The 18673-nt window shown below is 53.2% G+C and overlaps 1 protein-coding gene across 11 annotated transcripts in view; it reads left to right on the forward strand.

Annotated features, from left to right (window-relative positions):
- The window catches only part of DZIP1L (DAZ interacting zinc finger protein 1 like), a 46781-nt gene extending 28858 nt beyond the window's left edge, over positions 1-17923 (forward strand). For 5 of the 11 annotated variants that reach the window (XM_073803791.1, XM_033855365.2, XM_033855367.2 and 2 more), the window contains 10 exons: positions 329-391; positions 1632-1772; positions 4059-4089; positions 5220-5273; positions 8484-8617; positions 10525-10720; positions 13426-13642; positions 14068-14240; positions 15305-15444; positions 17000-17923. In XM_073803791.1, coding sequence (XP_073659892.1) covers positions 329-391; positions 1632-1772; positions 4059-4089; positions 5220-5273; positions 8484-8617; positions 10525-10720; positions 13426-13642; positions 14068-14240; positions 15305-15444; positions 17000-17161 — 1311 coding nt within the window. In that variant the 3' untranslated portion in view covers positions 17162-17923. Of the gene's footprint in view, positions 1-328; positions 392-1631; positions 1773-4058; positions 4090-5219; positions 5274-8483; positions 8618-10524; positions 10721-13425; positions 13643-14067; positions 14241-14453; positions 14647-15238; positions 15445-16999 lie in introns of those variants that run through there. The other 6 variants (XM_033855366.2, XM_073803793.1, XM_073803792.1 and 3 more) reach the window with 6 other exon arrangements.
- Positions 17924-18673: the final 750 nt, after the last annotated feature.

Below are 18673 nucleotides of genomic sequence, written 5' to 3' on the forward strand. Positions count from 1 at the left end.
CTCCCATAAAGGTCTCATCTGTGGGTGTTTTGAGAGCTGGAACCTCCTGGTCCATCATCTTGCTGACGTCACTCACATGTTTTAAGTTGAAATCTTTGACCACCTAGAATTTATTTTCGTTTAAGATATGAAATAAGCATCCAAGTTCATGTTTTTTTTCAGGCAGTTAACTACTTGTTTGAACACCATTTGTCAATAATCCATCTTCCCCCAGACTAAGATTCCATTTTTTCCCCATCTTCGTCTGGGTTTTCTACTACTCGTGTAGCTTTATAGTATATTTTAATATCTAGAGGGGCCCACTTGATAAGCATTTAATCTTTTCCAGAAAACAGAATGGAAGAGAAAAATGAAGGTATTGCAGGAAGAGCATGCAGCTCAGAAGAGAGAGGTAGGTCTCACTGGACCGTTTTGGGGAGCCTGGTTTCCAACGACCTCCTCTCATCCTTCAGCTCCCCAGTTCACCCCTTGAACTGGTTGGCAGAAAATCATTTTTTGCTGATACTGTTCCTGGCTGCTGACCCCCGTCAATACACAGAGGGGTCGGCCGCCCAGAGAGCAGCTTCCCTGGCAGGGAGCAGGGGCCTCTGGGCCTTCTCTTCTGAATCCAACACATCCTTTCTCTGTGGTTTCCTCTGCAGTGACCCCGTAAGGTGCTCTAAGGTGGGTGGTGCTGTAAAAACTCAGAGAGCTGCCTGGTCATTCTGTGTTTGGGCCCTCCTTTGAAACTCCAACCAGGAGAGACCCCGGTGGCTGTGGACCTCAGTGATAGTTCACGGGCAGCTCAAGTGGAAGGGTTCAGACACTGAGACCAGTGGGCAGAGAGCAGCAGGCCTCAGGGCAGAGAAAACAGCTTCTCTAAAAATGTCCCTGACAAGGAGGCAAGTTGAGGAGGAAGCCGGTTAACAGGAGCCTCAGGTTCTGCTGCGGAAAGCTCAGAATGTGAAGGTGCTTAGGTCTGAGTCCGGCGCAGGATGGATTCCCCCCGTTCCAGTAATTCCCATCTGATGGGTTTATCTTATTTGAACATTTAAAAATGGGAAATGCATTCAAGTTTGTTCCAAAAGCAGAAGAACTATATTAAGGTACATGGAGTAAAGTCTTACTTCTGCTCCGTTTCCATCTCCCTGTCCCCGACACCCACCCCACAGGTGACCACTTTTATTGCTTTCTTGTATTCTTCTAGAGGTTCTTTATGCAAAAATAAACAGTGTCATTTTCTCTCTGCTCTTACATCAGAGGTTTTATTTAAAAAGAAATAGTGTCATTTTCTCTCTGCTCTTAGACCGCATTTCGTTCACCTTTTGTCTTCACCTAAAAACATCCATTTGATGATTTTCGAATGACCTCAACTTGACTGTCCTTCAGTGGGTGGCACACCAGACAGGGAGCCTTTTGCCCTGACCTTAGGGGCCTGCATTCAATTCTCACTTCTCAGACACCACTTGAAATGTTCTCAAATGGGAAGGAAGTCAGTCTTGTTAGAAAGCCACCTGCCCAGGTCTGGAGACACTCCACCTGCTTCAGGTGAAACCCCGACCAGCGTTTGCCTACAGGTGCAGGCCCTGCAGGCACTGGGCACTCAGAGGTCCCTGCAGACATGTGACTGACCAACCATCCTGTGCCACCAGCTGCAGGAGCAGAACGAGAGGCTCCAGGCCTCCCTGTCTCAGGATCAGAGGAAAGCAGCTATCCAGGCCCAGCGCCAGATCACTGCCCTTCGCGCCCAGCTCCAGGAACAAACCAGGCTCATCGCCTCCCAGGAGGAGATGGTAGGTGTGTCCCTCCTCCCAGCCAGGACCTGGAGCCCTAGGCCTCTTCCCTGCGAGGATTTCCTTAGATTCTTCTGGACTTACCGGCACTAGCCTCATTAGTCAGACTCTTTGAGGAGAGAGAAGAGTCCTCAGATTTGAGGGGCAGGAAGTGATGAAGATGCTGAAGACGTGCCTGCTGTCCAGTGTTAGTGGGTTCACGGTACCACCAGAGACCGTGTGAGGGCCAGCACCTGGTTGGTACTTTGCTTATCCCTCTGTGGAAGCCTCACTGCTGCCCTTCAAGGTAGATATTACCTTCTCCCCATCTTCATTTGACAGATGATGAAACAGGCAGGAGACGTCAAGTGCCTCACTCGAGTCCACACAGGGCACGTTATAAATGACAGGGGTGAGATTCAACCCTCGCCAGGCAGGTGGAATGCAAAGTGTGTGCCCCTTTCAGTGTGTCCTCAGACATCATTTCTTAACTAATTCCTTTTTCATAAATTGACTGCCTCTGATGAAGTTGTCAGATAAACTAGTGTGATGAAAAGGCGTCCCTCACTAAGCACCCTCTCCTAGAACTGGCCCCTGTGACTCTTCATCTAATGCAGATCACTCTCCGCCCAGCCTGGGCTCAGCTCCTCCTTCTGAGCCCCAGGTCGGTGGAGATGAGTATCTGTCCCCAGCTGGGCCCTCCTGTGGCGTCAGGTCCTTTGCCATGGGTCTGATACCACCCTCCACACAGCTTCCCTGGGCGGAGCACCCACTGTCACTGTCTAATCCACTGTTCCTGTACCTCTTTCTATTTTTGCCTTTCTGTTCTCCCAGCTATACTTCACCGTCAACATATCTTATTAACCCATGGCCCCGATGCTTTTCTTTTTACTGTTTCTCCCCCAACACACTTAACTCTTCACAGCTGTGGCCGCCTCAGGTCCAGTCTGGAGGTTTCCTCCTTATGTTACCCAGAACTCTTGTTTGCACATGTTTCAGTTAGGAACCCACTGGCTAAACATAGCAGAATAGGTTAACAGGGGTTTATTTTTATTGTAACACCAAAAGAGGTGACAGTTGATGGCCTTGGTTTAGCTGCAAGATTATGCCATTGGAAACCCAGACTCTGTTTCTTTTTTTCTTTGTTTTAATTACCATCTTCAGCATATTGACTTTTGTTCTCATGCTTGACTCTCATAGTTGCAAGATGGCTGCCATAGCCCCAACCATCACAGTCATATCCAATGGAAGCAGTTGATGAAAAGGCTCTTTCCCAAGACTTCTACTTATATTTTACTGTTCAAAGCTGTGTTATATGGGCAACTATAGTTGCAAGGAGGGTTAGAAAGGGAATAATTAGTTTTATACTTTCTAGGGTAGAGGTAAGCAAAGGAGGAATAGTTAGAAATGGACGTTGGATGGGTCATTCATCAGTAGGTAATGAAAAACAACTCCAGCCTAAGCAGAAGAGGGGATTTGTCATAAGGGTAGACTGGGTGTCTCAGAGAGCTCGAGGCAGGGGTGGAGCCGAGTCTAGGAATGAGCTGGGACCAGAGACATGAGTGTAGTCAGGAGTTTTCCTCTGCTGTGTGTCTCTGTTCCTCTTTCTGTATCCGCTTCGATTTTTTCTTTTACTCTGGTCAGCTTCCACTCCATGTCTGCCCTACATGGCAAAACAAACAAGCAAACAAATAAACAGTGACAACTGAAACTCAAACCAGTTGGCTGTCAAGAGCTCTTGAGTTCACATGTTACCAGTCCAGAATTCTCTGCCCAAACCTGGCTGTGGTGTGGGGGACTCGTTGCCACAGGGGGCTATCCTGTCTGCAACTATGTGGAAGGAGGAAGAGGAAGCACTTCCTGGAAAAGAGGGGTTGAGCAGAGAGTCGGTGACTGTCCACATCATGCCTCCTCCCTCCCACGGGGCACTCAGCTCAGATGCCCACATCGCAGGAGGGGAGCCTCCCTTTCCCTGGCTGATTTCCACCAATTATACCGACAGTACTGCCTGTGTGCCTGCCCCCCTCTGCTTGCATGGGGCTCCTGCCCTTCAAACCACAGTGCCTCTCTGAAGAGGGGCATTCTTGTCTCCTCACCAAGGGAAAGTGGAGCATGGTACCATCTCGGTTGCTGCTGTTCACCCTTGGTGCCATTGAGGGGCTGGGGCAGAGTACTCTGAGCTCCCTCCAGTTCCCAGTGATTGGCATGGAAACACTGGCCGTCCCTTCTTCACAGAGCTAGGCAGAGCCACCGCTCACAGCAGAGTCCCCTGCTGGCTGTAACCTGCTCTCTTCCACATCTTTGCAGATCCAGACCATGTCTCTCAGGAAGGTGGAGGGTAAGTCTGTACGGGGAGGTTTGTAACAATTGTGGCTATCGTCTTGGCCTCTCCTGTCTCTTGTCCCCCACCAGTCAATGTATAGGACGAGGCTGGTGGCAGCAGCTCAGGGGCCTGTAGCGTCAGGCTCTCTGGCTGTGTGGGGGAGGGTGAGAAGACGTCGGTTTCTGGGACAGACAGGGCTCCAGCCCAGGTTTGTGCTGAAGGCGTTCCATGCGGCTGGCAGGGTTTCTTGCCTGGCCTGCTCTTCTCTGTAGGATGGTGGAGACCTGAGGTGGGAGCGGGCAGTGAGGATCTTGGGGGCAGTGATGGATGGGGCAGGCAGGGCTCCTGAACAGGCTCTTTCTAATTCACCGTGCCTGTGATTCAGTTCCATCCAACTTTACCTTGTTTCCAGCGTGTAGCGAGTTGACCCCAAATCTCTGCGAATCTGTGTGAATGTGGCCTGTCTGGAGGGTACGCCCTCCTCCTCTTGGGTACTCCGGCGTGCTGGTGTGCGTGCTTGTGTGTGTCTGACGGACACAGGCGCTGGCGTCTAAAGGGCGCCAGCAACCTACAGGGGGCCCCTCCTGCTTATGAAACCTGGCCCTTCTACTCCATGCCGCCTCCCCTGCCCTATGCCTGTAGCTTCCCTTCTGCCTCTCCTTGCAGACCCACACATCTCCCCCAAATGTCTTGCCTCGAGGCTAGACATTTCTTTCCCAGCCTCGCAACCAGTTCAGAGAGGCGCTATTCCTATGGCCTTGATCTCCTGGGTGCTGGGGCTGGGGTGTGAGCCATTCATAGGAGCTGTGTGCCATGGACTTCAAGTCCATTGTCCCCAGGATTTAACGTGGGGCGGGTATTATTGTTCTCACTTTCTGGATGAGGAGCCTGAGGCTTAGAGAAGTTCAAGGACTTACCGTGTCGTGTGCAGCTAGTCGGGGGGCAGGGCTGGAACGTGGACTCTGATCTTTCTGCCTCCGGGGTCCATGGTTGTGACCGCTGCTCCATCCTGCCTCTCTCTGCTAGAGAACCGACTCGAGGGCTTGCTGTGTCTGGCCAGCACTCACATGCTGTCCCGTGCTTTCCTCTAAGGCGGGGATGGGGTCCAAGGCATTGGAGACACTAACTACTCCTGCTCTCCTCAGGGATCTGCAAGGGCCCGAAGGCTGTGGACACAGAGAAGGACTCTTCTGAGGAAGGTGAGGCTCCCTTTTCTTCCCTGGGGGCGGCCCTCTTCATTGTTTAGCTTGTCCCTACTTAACTGTATCTGGCTACCTGAGGCTGGGGCACGGGAACTGGGGACGTGAAATAAATATTTCTTAAGCACTTTGTGCTTGCCAGGCACATTACACACGGGTACTAACGTGCAGCCTGCTGGTTCACCCAGGCTCAGAGAGGGTCAGTGACTTTCCCAGAGTCACAGAGCCGGCAGGTGGTGGAGTCAGGATTTGGCGCGGTGTCTGCTGCATAGCCTGTCCCTGGTGCCTGCCCCACCGCTTACCTGGTACTACCCAGAGCGGTGGATGGAGCCTCCCTGCGTTGGCTTCAAATGACCTTTGCGGTTTTCTTCTGCATGGCGAGCATGCTGCAGACAGATCCCACGGGACCTAACTGATGTGCAGGGATCCTCCTCGGCGCCCTCTGCAGAGCCCTGGGTACCTGCTGCTTTATTCACTCCCTCTGCCGAGCTCTCAACCAGATGTTTCCAGGGAATGCAAAGGAGGAGAAGTGAAAAAAATAGACTCTCCTGAGAGGGTCAGGAAGAAGGAGCTCCCAGGAAAGGTCAGAGAGCTCACAGCCAACCTGCGGACCAGGCCTGCCTGCCCAGCCAGGCTGTGATGTGACAGTCCCAGAGCGACCCAACAGGTGCACCCAGGAAAGGGTTTTATTGGTGTCACCAAAGAGTTCATCGTGGGCTGTTTTATTTTGTTTTTTAATGTAATAGTTTACTTTTGAGACAGTAATCTATGCTATTGACCAAAAACAAAAAAAAAAAAAAGGGAGAAGGAAAGAAAAGCAAAAGGGTGCACAGTGAGTAGTAGGTCTTCCTCCTGCCGGACCATCCAGTCTCCGCCCAGAGATTCCATTGTTAATGGTTTGTCACGCATCTTTCCAGAGATACTTGGTGCAAACACAGGCACATAGGTGTATGCATTCTTTTCCTTTTTCCTAAACGGGAGCACAGTGTACATATTTTTCTGTGGTTATGGCTTAACAGCGTATCTGGGAAGTCATTTCCAATCCCTTTATATAGAGCTGCTGCATTAATTTTTCAGGACTTCACAGTATTCCATTGGATGGTTGAACCTAAATTTACCTAATCAGTCCTCTGCTACCTCCCTCCCCACCCAGTGCGTTTAACCTTGGGATATAGTAGCAAAAATTAGTTACATGTAACCTTGAGTAACACAAGGTCCATGGTGGGGATGAACCAAATCCTCCAATGGGGACCTAGAGTTTGAGGAGAAGGAGGCTGAGAAGTGCGAGTTAGGGAGACGTCTCCCCACCCCCTCCATGCCCCATCCTGTTGCAGGCGGGACCCAGACCTTTGTCAGGCTGTGCTGTGCCTCTTCACTTGCTCGTCCCAGACCAGCAGAGCAGCATCCCTTGGGAACTTACTAGAAACGTAAAGTTTTCAAATTCTCGGCCCCATGCCACACAGACTGAATGAGAACTTCTGGGGCAGGGCCCAGCCATCTCTGTCTGCACCCGCCCTCCAGGGCATCCTGGGGCTTGCTCTAGTTAGAGGACCGCTGCGGGGCCCACGGCTCTCTGCAACTGGCTGCACACTAAGAAGCTCCCAGGCTGCTTGCAGCTCTCTGGAGGACCATGCCAGTCCCCTACTACCTAAATCACAACACGCGGTGAGGGGCGTCCCAGGCATCAGTAGTACTTAAACCTCCACAGGTGATTTCAACATGCAGCCAAAACTGGGGCTCATGCCCTGTGCAAACTTTATGGAAGAGCGTCAACCCTGAGGGGCAGTGGGGGGCTTGTTAAAACACAGATTGCTGGGATCTACCTCCAGAATTTTTTTTTTTTGGCGGTACACGGGCCTCTCACTGTTGTGGCCTCTCCTGTTGCGGAGCACAGGCTCCGGACGCGCAGGCTCAGCGGCCATGGCTCACGGGCCCAGCCGCTCCGCGGCATGTGGGATCTTCCCAGACCGGGGCATGAACCTGCGTCCCCTGCATCGGCAGGCAGACTCAACCACTGCACCACCAGGGAAGCCCCTAGCTCCAGAATTTTTGATTCAGTAGGTTGGACTGGGATCTGAGAATCTGCGTTTCTAATAAGTGACAGGTGGTGCCGATGCCGTGGCTCACGCTTTGAGAACCGCTGCTCTAGAACAGCTGGTTCTCGGGCATGGTTGTTGTTAGGTCTGGGGAGTTTCACAAATAGATCTTAAGGCCTGGGGCCCACCCTCCGAGATTCTGATATAATTAGCTTGGGATGGAGCCCAGGTGATTCCGATAGGCAGCCAGGGTTAAGGCCATCGCCTTGACTGTGAGCTCCTCGAGGGTTTTCTTTAGTGTCCTCAGCACTGGCCTGTTCAAGCTCCATATTACTTGTCAGGAAACATCTACTGAGTGAATCAAAAGGCTGGTCCATCTGTAACCACAGTGGCCCCCGGCATTGGACCTGAAGAGCACTTCTGGGAGGCCTTCCCTGACTCACCCGGGGTGGCCCCTTTGTAGCAGTTATCACATTTTATTGTAATTGCTTATCTTGTTACCCGCTGGGTCGGTATTTCTCAAGGGGCAGTCTGTGGCTCACCTCCATCAGAATCATCTGGGCAAGTTAAAATGCAGATCCAGGGCCCTTCCCCAGACCTATGGCATCAGACTCTCTGGAGGATGGGTCAGAGGATGTACACTTTAAACCCAGGCAATTCTGATGTATATAATTGGAGGGAGAACGCCTGATTTAGACAGTGAACAAGGGGAGCAGGGAGCTGTCTGTCCACCGTATGTATATGTATACATACCTCGTGCATGTAAGCAGATCATTATGTGGTACATCTTAAACTTATACAGCGCTGTATGTCAGTTATATCTCAATAAAGCTGGGGCGGGGGCGGGGGGGCGTGAAGACCAGAACCCAGGGAACAGACTGCTGTCAGGACTCAGCTGTGAGTCAAAAGCCTGAAATCTCTCAGTTAACCTGGGACAGGGCTGAGCCAAATCTTGGAGGGCCAGACCGGCAGGGGATAAGGATCCTGAAGGTGGGTAGGGGGTGTGCAGCAGTGGTTCCCAGGAGGAGAAGGACCCGGGGATGGACACTCAGAGGGGATCGGTGGCCCTGGGTGCACAGGCTGGAGACCAGGATCCCTGGCTCTGTGCGGTGTGGCTTTGGGAGTAGAGGTTTCGGGCACCCAGGCTGACCTTGGTGGTTGTCTTGTGCTGCAGAGCTGGAGGACTCCCGCAGTGGACGGCAGAAGGTGCTGGCTGCTCTCAGTCGAAACCCCACCTTGCTGAAGCAGTTCAGGCCAGTCCTGGAGGACACCCTGGAGGAGAAGCTGGAGAGCATGGGGATAAAGCGAGTGAGTTCCAGGGCCCCTGTGGCAGGGCCGGTACCTGCCGTTTAGACACAGGGCATTCTTGAACCGACAGAGGGTCGATTGTTCTTTATGTTGTAAGCTGATTCATCTTATTTGTTCCAGTGGGGCACCTTTGGTATCCAGGAATATAAACCTGCACAGCTGACACTGTGGTCTCTTCTCTGTTTCCTCCAATGGCTTCCTGAGAGGTCACCCTGTGTCCTGACTTCTCCTTGCTCTCCACTCATTGGCTACTTTCTTCTGCGTCTCTATTTTGTTGTTGTTGTTCACGTATTCAACAAATATTTATTGAGCACCTTTGTGCTAAGTAGTGTACTAGATGCTGAGAATACAGTGATGAATTAGACAGAACTGATGATTTTTTTCATCGAGTTTACAAATGGTAGGGAACTCAGGTATTAAACAATGATTGTCCAGACATTTAATAACTTACCATTGTGAGAAATACTCTGCAAGAGAGGTATTGGATGCTATAGAATGAATAATAAGGGGATGTGCCTTAGCTTGAAGGTCCAAGTGTGACGGTGGACGATATGTGGATATTACTTTGACAGATTACTCCTCTCCAACTGGATAGAGTCTCAGTGGAACTATCAAACAAGATGTTCCATCTTCTCCTGCACAAAGGGACTATATGTGCCCCAAAGGGCTGTGTCTCTGTTTCTGACAGAGGGAATTTAATTGGCTCAGTGTGGCCTTTGGAGGGGCCCCTTGGGTGAAGTGCCCCTCATCGGTGGCACACGTGGCCATGCCCACTCAGCAGGTGGCTGTGGGTGGAGCAGGCTCTGAACACTCTGGTACAAATTAGCATTTGAACACCATTGTCCCTACATGCCTGTGTTCAACCAGAGAATGCATATTATCATGAAAGGCATTATTTTTGGCTGCGTTGAGTCTTCATTGCTGTATGTGGGCTTTCTCTAGCTGCGGTGCACGGGCTTCTCATTGTGGTGGCTTCTCTTGTTGCGGAGCATGGGCTCTAGGCGCACAGGATTCAGTAGTTGTGGCACGTGGGCTCAGTAGTTGTGGCTCACGGGCTCAGCAGTTGTGGCTCATGGGCTCTAGAGCGCAGGCTCAGTAGCTGCTGTGCATGAGCTTATTAGTGCTCCGCGGCATGTGGGACCTTCTCAGACCAGGGCTCAAACCCGTGTCCCCTGCATTGGCAGGTGGATTCTCAACCACTGCGCCACCGGGGAAGCCCAGTGACATCTTTTATTAAAAAACACACCTTGTTATCAAAGAAGCTGAGCATCGCATCGTTGAGAATTCCAAAAAAAAAAAAAAAAACAACAGACACCTAGGTTTAATGTAGCAAGGATGCCCCCTAATCACTGACTGTTTTCAACTACTGCTCAATCTAACTCTGGCCTTACGTTCAGACTTGATTAAACCATTTCTTTCTAATCTTAAATGATTTCTCACGGGCTCTAGGTGGATGTCAAAAGCCCAAGCAAGTTCCAGTAGGTTTTGGAAGGGTGCTTGTCTTTGTTTTTTTGCAGTTGATGTTTTCAAATCTTGTTAGCCACGGAGGACAATGTGTCCAGCATAACGATAGTGCCTGGGGGTACAAAAAGGAGCAAGCCATGGTCTCCCCACTGTAGGATTCGGTCGGGTGGTGGAGAGGCATGTCCCACCTAAGCCTGTATGCTTGATGTCGATGGACTGGTGCGTAGCCCCTTTGTACCATCCTGCTGTGTGTGCTTTGCTGGGGCCCCCAGGTCCTAGCCCACCTTGCTTTCAGCAGCCTGCTCGCCCTGCTCTAATGCTCAGCTCCTCTCCCAGAAGCACCGGCACTGATCCCAGTGACTCCCAGGCCAGCAGCAGCTTTGAGAGGCTTAGGGAAGGAGAAGGGGAGCCCATCTCCAGAGGGAACCTCTGTGGTCTTCCAGGATGCAAAGGGAATCCCTGCTCACACCCTCCGACACCTGGAGTCCCTCCTGCGAGCCCAGCGGGAGCAGAAGGCGGGGAGGTTTTCTGAATTTCTGAGTCTGAGGGAGAAGCTCATCAAGGAAGCCAGCAGCAGAGTGAAGGAGGAGAGACAGTGGAACAGGGCTCCGGTGTCCCAACCAGACGGCGAGGCTCCAGGTGAGCTGGCGAGTGGGCTCGCTCGGGGCTGTGACCTGCGAGGGTGCAGGCTTGTTTGTGTATAAGGGGGTGCGTAATCCCCCCCGTCCACATCCAGGGCTTTGCTCTGAAGGGCCAGACGACAGGGTCCTCCCAGGTGTCTGAGTCCAAAAGTCTTCTGCCGGAAAAACAGAGTCTGTGGATGGGGTGGGGTGGGCACCAGAGTCCCTCGGGGAAGCACAGGAGAGCCAGAACCAGAGCTGTGCTCAGCCCTGAGCTGGCCCTGCTCCGATGCACTGCCCACTTCAGCAGCTTAGCTCTGCACTGTTTTACTTCCTTGGATCACAAGTTGAGCTTTGCCGCAACAGAGAGCAGCCCATTCTGTTTGTGGCTCTATAAACCAGGCCTGTCAGCACAGAGGCTGCAGGTGGAGGCAAGGATCCGTCAAATGAATACTCGGCTCTGGGGCAGCGGTTGGGCCAGTTTGGCAGGCGGACAAGTCCTCAGAACTCAGATGTCTCCTGGACCGGGTCTAGCCGCTGCTTTGTCCCTGGAATTTGTGATATGGAAAGGCCCTGTGGGTCCTGTGGAGGACTGAAGTATGTGGGCGAGGACCTTCTGCGCTCCGTTCTCAGGGCACGCAGGGAGCAAGGGAACTGTGTTCTTTGGCTCAGGAGTCCCCATCTCTAGATTCAGATCCACAGGCCGGGTGATGCCCTAGCTCCTTTCGGTCATGGACGTGTGCAGCCAGAGGAACGTCGCTTCTGCTGTCTCCTTGTGTCCAGGCAGGCCCCAACCTGAGCTCTGTATGCAAAGGAAGTTTCCAGAGTGTGGTCCACCCATCGCTGGGGGCTATGAGGGTTGATTTTAGTTGGTACGTGAATCAATAATTTCAAGATTTAATCTTTATTTTTCTTCATGTACATTGGAAAAATATTACTAACATAGCAATCCTGAGAGCTCATGGAAATTATTACTTGCATAAGTATGAAGTGGGTACTTTATGTTTAAAAGTGGTGTCATTTTATATAAAAATGTTAAATAGACAACAGGACAGTTGCTTTGAGAATATGGTGAAAATTGTGTCGATGATCTGGGTAACTCTCTTGTATTTGGTTTAAACTTCTGGCCTTAAAAGCTCTAAGGAAAGGATAGTTTTTAGTCTTGTACAGAAATCTCAGAGTGAAGGGTGTTTGTCCTGGCTGCTAACCTGCCTTTCACATAACCCTCTGCCCCAAATGCTCATTCATTCCTAATTTGTTTAATTGAGTGCAGTATTTACTGAGGTTGGCCTGGGCTGGGGCTTGCTCCCTTAGCTGTAAACCAGCCAGGACTAGGTGATGTGACAGGGCCAAGCACAGGCTGGGGCAGCTCGGAGAGGGGACGGGCCCCGAAGGAGGGTGAATGGAAGCCCCTCTGAGTCCTGGTTTCCAAAAGAAGAGAAAGTGTTCTTGCTCTTCCAGGTGCTCCCCTCCCCTCCAGTGCTTGGTCCCAGAGCCTTCAGTGGGAACCTCCCCTGGCCCCCACCTTCTGTCTCCGCTTCCCTGGCCTTGGGTCCTGCCTTCTCCAGGGCCCATCACTGACCTGTGAGATGAACACTGTTCTCTTGGCATTTCGTAGGCCTCCTTCCAGCTCTGCACCCACGTGTTCTCTTTCTAGGCCCCATGAGTGCCGTACGGAAGCTCACCTCCCGTCTCTGCTCAGAGTATGCCTCTTGTGTTTGGGGGCAGAGCTGTGGGGTGCAGGCAAGGCAGTGGCAAGAGCCCTAGATTTGGGATGACTGACGACCTGGGTTGGCATCTGCCTCTGACTTGCATGGAATCGTGGGCCTTGAGTGTTCCCGAATCCCTGGAAGCCTGCCTGGGGCTAAATGCATGTTGGATATGAAGTGCTTAGCTTGGTCTGTGCATAGTAACTGTAGCTGTTGTTATTTTCCCTCAGCAAGTTCACCCTCCTTTCAGTTTACTCTTTCCTGGAAACCCCACTTCTGTGTAAATGCATTCTCCGAGAGCTGTGCACTTTGAACCGTCTTTTCGAACTTCGAACTACAGTAAGAAATGCATTTTATGCTGTGGCTCAGTCCACACGTGTACGAGTTTGATGAAACAGTACTTACTCGGACTCCCTGTGATGCGCTTTCTCTCCTCTTCTCTTCCCATAAAAAAACTGCCAATCCTGCATTACTGCCCGCCCCTTGTGATTCGCGAACTGGAGGGGCTGTATTAATTGCCTGCCTTAAGCACTCCTGCACAAGCTGAGTTCTGGGAGGCGGGTGTGTGGGTCTCGATGGCCCAGGTGGTCCACCGGCGCCCTCTCGTGGCAGCAGAGCCTTCCTGCAGGGCTGCCTGCGCTCCAGCAGCAGCCACTGGGGTTGGGTAGAGAGGGGAGTAGGTGGCCTTGGCAAGGCCAGCTTCTACGATTGTGTTGGGGGGGCTGCAGACATGTTGGACCCTCTTCAGACCTGCTGCCTCCCGCGGGTCTCCCGAAACGATGCCATGACCCTGGAACACCAGCTGCTCTCTTGGTCTCTGATGAAACCTGGCCCCAGGTCTGGCCAGCAGCAGGACACCTGGGGTGGGGGAAGTTATTAAATCCGCTGTGATTATGATGGTGCTCTGCACAGAGTGACTTGCCCAGTTCCCGTGTGTGGAACCTCTTTCTGCTTCTCTCGGGCTCGAGGGCCCAGATGGGTATGCTCTGAAACTCACTCTTACCTGTGTTTCTAGTCAAAAGCCAGCAGAGCACACCGGTCACCAAAGAGGCCCAGACAAAGGCCAGGACCCTGCACGTGGCACAGTCATCCAAGCTGGCAGAGTCCCCCGTGTCACGTCTTCAGATCCGCGGCAGCCATGGCCCGGGCCTGGCTCAGGGGCCCACCCGTACTCCTGGCTCCAGAGCGCCTGGCCCCTCCAGCACCCCGCCTTCCCTGGGGCCCGGGCTGAGGTGAGCCAGGCTCTGCGCTCTCCCTGGGTCTGTGGTGTGGCTCCCGCCCTGTCCTGGGCCCCCCACAGCCTTCTGTGGACAGGGGAGGGGCAGAGGCAGAAGTGAACAGGAAGGGCCTCAGGTGCGGTCCAGCCCTAGCTCCCATGAAGAGACCGGGGTCCTTTGCTCCCAGCCAGGACACACCCAGCCTCCCCTTACTCGCCTGTCCCCAAGCCTCGGTTGCCACGCTGGAGGGGCTGGGTCTTCATCTGCTCACGGAGGAGCTGGTGTGGCTGCCACCCTCCAGGTGACTCCTGGCTGGCGTCTGGGCCCAGGGAGGGAGCAGGGCTGGCTCTGGGCAAACCAAACAAGCTTGCAAGTGGTGGAGTGTGGCGTTGAACGTCCTCCTTCCGGCCCACACGTCGCCCGTTTCTTCTTTTCCTCAGCAGTACGCCCCCGTTCAGTTCTGAAGAGGCCTCGGAGGCAGATGCCAGCTCTCACGTGTCCCTCCAGCCCCCGAGACTTCCTTCGAGGAGGGGGCCCCGGCCGCAGGATGACTCGGACTGGTCTGACACCGAGACCTCGGAGGGGAGCGCCCAGATGCCTGGCAAGAGCTCAGGTGCGCTGGCTTCCTCAGGAGAGGAAGGTTTTCTTATAAAAATGTTAAGAGGCTTGTAGCTTCTGGCTTCAGTTGCACTTTCTAGCCAAAGATGAAAGAATATGGAACTTTTGTCTTTCCGAAGTCAGTAAGTGGAAGCGCTGGGGTGTAAGCCCAGCTGTATCTGCCAAGTCCAGTGTCCATGGATCCTGCAGTACTTCATCTTGTCCACAGTGTGTTCCAAGCCTGCCGATCCGTCGCCCACCAGAACCAGGTCTCTGGAGAAGTACTGACGACCTGCCAGGCGAGATGATAGGGTGTAAACATCTAGGAACCGGGAATCCGGAGTCCTCGGACACGCGTCAGCCTCTGTCACTTGCTCCCTGCGTGTGCTTGTGTGAAGGGTTTCGGTTCCTTTGTTGTAAAATGAGGTTTCCGGACAAGATGGGTAATGAGGGGCGGGGTACACGTTAGGCCCTTAACAAACAGTTTTTGCATGAATCAATGAGCCGAGGGCTGTCGTAGCTCCGGACCTCTGTTCAGGCCCCAGATGTTTGAGTCCTGGAAGTCTGTGGCTAGCTCCCTGCTTCTTGGCCGGTCCTGCGGTCTGGACACCCACCTTGCTCTCCCACGTCACCGAGTCCGTTGATAACGTAGTCCCTGCTTAGCCCCCTTCTTGCGTGGAGTTCACAGAAAGTGTGTCTGGCCCACAGCCCTCCTTTGCGAATTTATATTGATGATATTTCTTCGTTTCTCTGTGAAGGTGTTGGAGGAGGAACTGCACGTTAGTCTTGCAGTTCATGTACCAACTGAGCAGGGATTCCTCCCGGCCTCCCGTTGAGAGGGAAGGGCAGCTTCCTAAGCCTGTGTACCCAGCCGTGTCCTTAAGTGCACTGTACACTTACAGGATGTTCCAAGCACACGCTGGCCTGGGCCTCTCTCTCTTTGCCCCTCTTTTACTGTTTTTGCCCTTCCTTCTTCCTCTTGACCCTTTTCCTTGCTCCCTTTATCCACACCAGAGCCTGGATGTGACCCATAAGGATGATGCATTCGGACTCCAGGCTTTTCCCCCGGTTGCCTTCCAGGAACTTTGGTGCGGTCGATGGTCAGAAATCATGAGAAGCAGCTGGAGGCTTCGACCAAGAAGCCTGCTGGGGAGGTCAGTCTGTTCTGCAAGCCCAGTGCCGGGCCACAGAGGGCTGCTGTGCCAGGAGGGAAGCCCCAGGTAGGCTGTAGGACCTTGGAGGCTGCCCTGCAATTCCCTACAGAGCCAGCTCTGAGTTTGGGGGACTGAGGGAGGGTCCAGCGAGCGTCAGCCTGGGCCCTGGTGTGACACTGCGGGTGACGTCACTGTCCCCTCTGCCCTTGCACAGGTAGAGGGATGGCCACTTTCCAGTGCTTGTTGTTTCATTATACGAACAACCGCTCAGTGGGTTGTGTCTCCGGGCCGCACACGCTCCCACTTCCTGCCTCTGATAGAGCCTGGACCCAGCTCTGTGTCTGGCTTCCTGCAGTAGCTGCTCTCTTCCGGCTCCGCCTCACCCCACAGCCGACCCCTCCCCCTTCCTTCATGCCCCGAGGACCCCAGCGCAAGGCTGTGTGCAGAGCAGATTGCTTCACAGGGTGGAGTGTTGGAGTAGCATCACACAGCACGTCAGAGTAGACCACAACCCACAATGGGGATATTTAGACTAAATATTCAAGGCCGTTTCTCATCACTAAGAATGTCTCGATGGCCTTGCCTCTCTCAGGCTCCAGCTGCCATCAGATTTAGAACTCAGATGCTCAGCCTTCCAGACCGTTCCCGTCAGGACGTCCTCTTCGCTGCCCGCGCCCCATCAGGGAACAACTTCCATATTCCTGTTGCTGTCTTAGGCAGAAACATTTCGAGCTCTTATTACTTTACACTCCTTTCTCAATCAAGAAGACGCATCCTGGGATGCCATTGCCCTAAAATTCAGAAAGAGTGGGCCATCACTTTTTGGTTCTCCCTAGCATACTCCCCCAACCCCAAATACCTACCTTGTACTACATGACATGTTTGGTTTATTATGCAGCCCATGTGTGTTTGCGAGTAATGAATCTAAAGGATTTTAAAAGTATTCATTTCTTTTTCCATGTTGTGAAAGAACACCGACAGCCCTAAGCAGGTTGAGGTACCGCTCGGAGCCTGCTTGCCGCCCCCGGGGCCTGCTGGTTTCTGATTGGTTGGCCTTACATTCCAGGCAAATGACCTGGGCACTGACCGTGGCTCTGGTTCCAGGACAGCCTGGGACCGTGGCCCATTCTGGGCTCTTCAGTTGGCCCCAGCCCAGACCCTTTCCAGGACGAAAGATTCCTGGCACTTCGAGTTCCCCTCACGCTCCTATGGTCAGAATGTTTCCCAGCCCCTAGACAAGAAGTCTGTGGCGGGTGGGGTGGGTGTGTTAGCCCCTGGTGCGTCAGCTCAGGAATTTGGAGAAGTTGAGGCTCTAGGCTTCCAGATCCATCACTGTGGGCAGTTAAAAAATCTGGACAAAGTTTAAATTACAACAAGAGCAACCTGCTCTGCTACAGGCCTCTCCAAGGAGCTTGCCTTGGTGTGGCCAGTGGAATTTCAGGGGTGTTTGCGTTGCTGTGACCCCAGGTCTCTGAAGCAGGTTCTCAGGGAAATGAGAAGGCAGGAGGAGAAGCATCCCCCTCCTGCTTTCTTCCAAATCCGCATTTTGTCCCCATGTCCGTCCTGCACATCCATCCTCCCTTGTCAGATGCATTTTCTTCTCCCCCTCCCCTCCCTGCAGCTTTCTGAAGATGAGAGTGACTTGGAGATCTCTTCCTTGGAAGATCTCCCCCAGGACGTGATCCAGAGAGAGAAACCAAAGCCCTTGTCTCGCTCGAAGCTCCCAGAGAAGATTGGTGCCAGCTCCTGGAGCCCTGGTCAGCCCAGGGCCCCTGGCTGGTGATCCTGTCCCAGAGCCTGGCGGCCAGAGGACCAGCCTCGTCGCCCAGCTGGGTGGGGCTGGCTCACGGTCCCCCCCAACAGATGGGGCTGCTGGGCCTCTTGTCGTCACCAGTAACCGAGAGGTCTTCTCCCCTGGAGAGAAGCAGAGCAGAAGATGGATATGATCTCTCCCGCCCCCTGTGAGGGGCCCTGGCAGTGCCCCTGGGTCCCAGGGCTTGAGAAAGGGTTGTAACAGGACCTCAGAGCAGCATCCTTCCTCCACCTCCACGTTCACTCCAGACTGAAAGGAAACCCCTGGTCTCCAGTCCGGAGTGTTTTGTAAACCTGCAGAAACGCTGTAGAGATGGGTCTTGTATGGGGTCCTTTTGGGGACTTATGCCTGAGCCAGTCATTCACTGATTGACCCAAAGCCATTTACTGAGGTCCTCCAGCCTCTCACTGCTGAGTTGGGGTAGAGGCAGAGATGGGGGGTGAAAAGTACAGGGTCATAATCTGTTGACAGAGATTAGGATGCTATGGGAGTGCAGACAGAGCCTCCCAGTGCAGCCTGGGGTGACCTTGGAGAGCTTCCCAGAGCTGATGTCTGGCAGGGCCTGCTCGTGGGTGGGAGGGAAGGAGGGCCTCATATCCCCAAAGAACCACAAATTAAATTTTTGATATTATTTCTAAAATTAGGTTATGTATGTAACTACTGTATTTTTTTTAATTTGAAAAGCATTAATTTATTATATGTAAACCTTTAAATACAGTACAATGTTTCTCACTCTCTGGTATTTCTTCATGTTTTTGGCGCTTTAGCAGGGGCTGGGTGGGGGCCGGAGCCATCTGTACCCCAACTGTGTCAGTTTAGGGCCTTTGGGGTGCAGTTGCCAAGATGGAGATAGGATTGCAGTCGGTTTGCTGGGGAGTCACACCGGCGGAGGAAGCCGGATCGGGCAGGGAAAGCCCTCACGTGCAATGCAGGTCTGACCCCTGTGGGAGAAGGGAGAGCGGGAAGCAGGAGTGGGGAGGGGGGAGCCCCAGACCACCTTGCGGCTGACATCTCCACCAACCCTGTGGGAGTTCCAGAGCAAGCACTGCCCACCAGGGAGTCCCCACTGGGCAGGAGTGGCCAGGACCTCATGCCCCCAGCCAGCTTGGCCATTGGCTGGGGTGCCCCGGCGAGTGAGACCTAGTTGAACAGCCACTGTTTTCCCTAAAGGGAAACCCAGCCGTGCACCCCCAGCCGTGCACCTCCAGGCCTCACGAGTAGAGGGAATAGCGTGATGAACCCACGTCCCCAACACCCAACTTCAGCCGTTGTCCACTCAGCTCGTGGCCAGTCTTGCCTCACCTATCTCTCCCCACTACCTTGGGCCTGTCCCTCTCCCCAGCCCTCCATCCAGGCTTCTTTTGACCTCTGCGTGGTCCTGATACCTGGGTTAAGCCCTGAAGTTCTAGCAGGAGGAACCAGGGGAAGTGAGGAGGAAAGGCACTGCAGAGGGCAAAGGGGATCTGGGGCAAAGGAGGCTTG

Source organism: Tursiops truncatus, chromosome 4 (genome assembly GCF_011762595.2).
Source record: "Tursiops truncatus isolate mTurTru1 chromosome 4, mTurTru1.mat.Y, whole genome shotgun sequence".
Taxonomy (NCBI): domain Eukaryota; kingdom Metazoa; phylum Chordata; class Mammalia; order Artiodactyla; family Delphinidae; genus Tursiops; species Tursiops truncatus.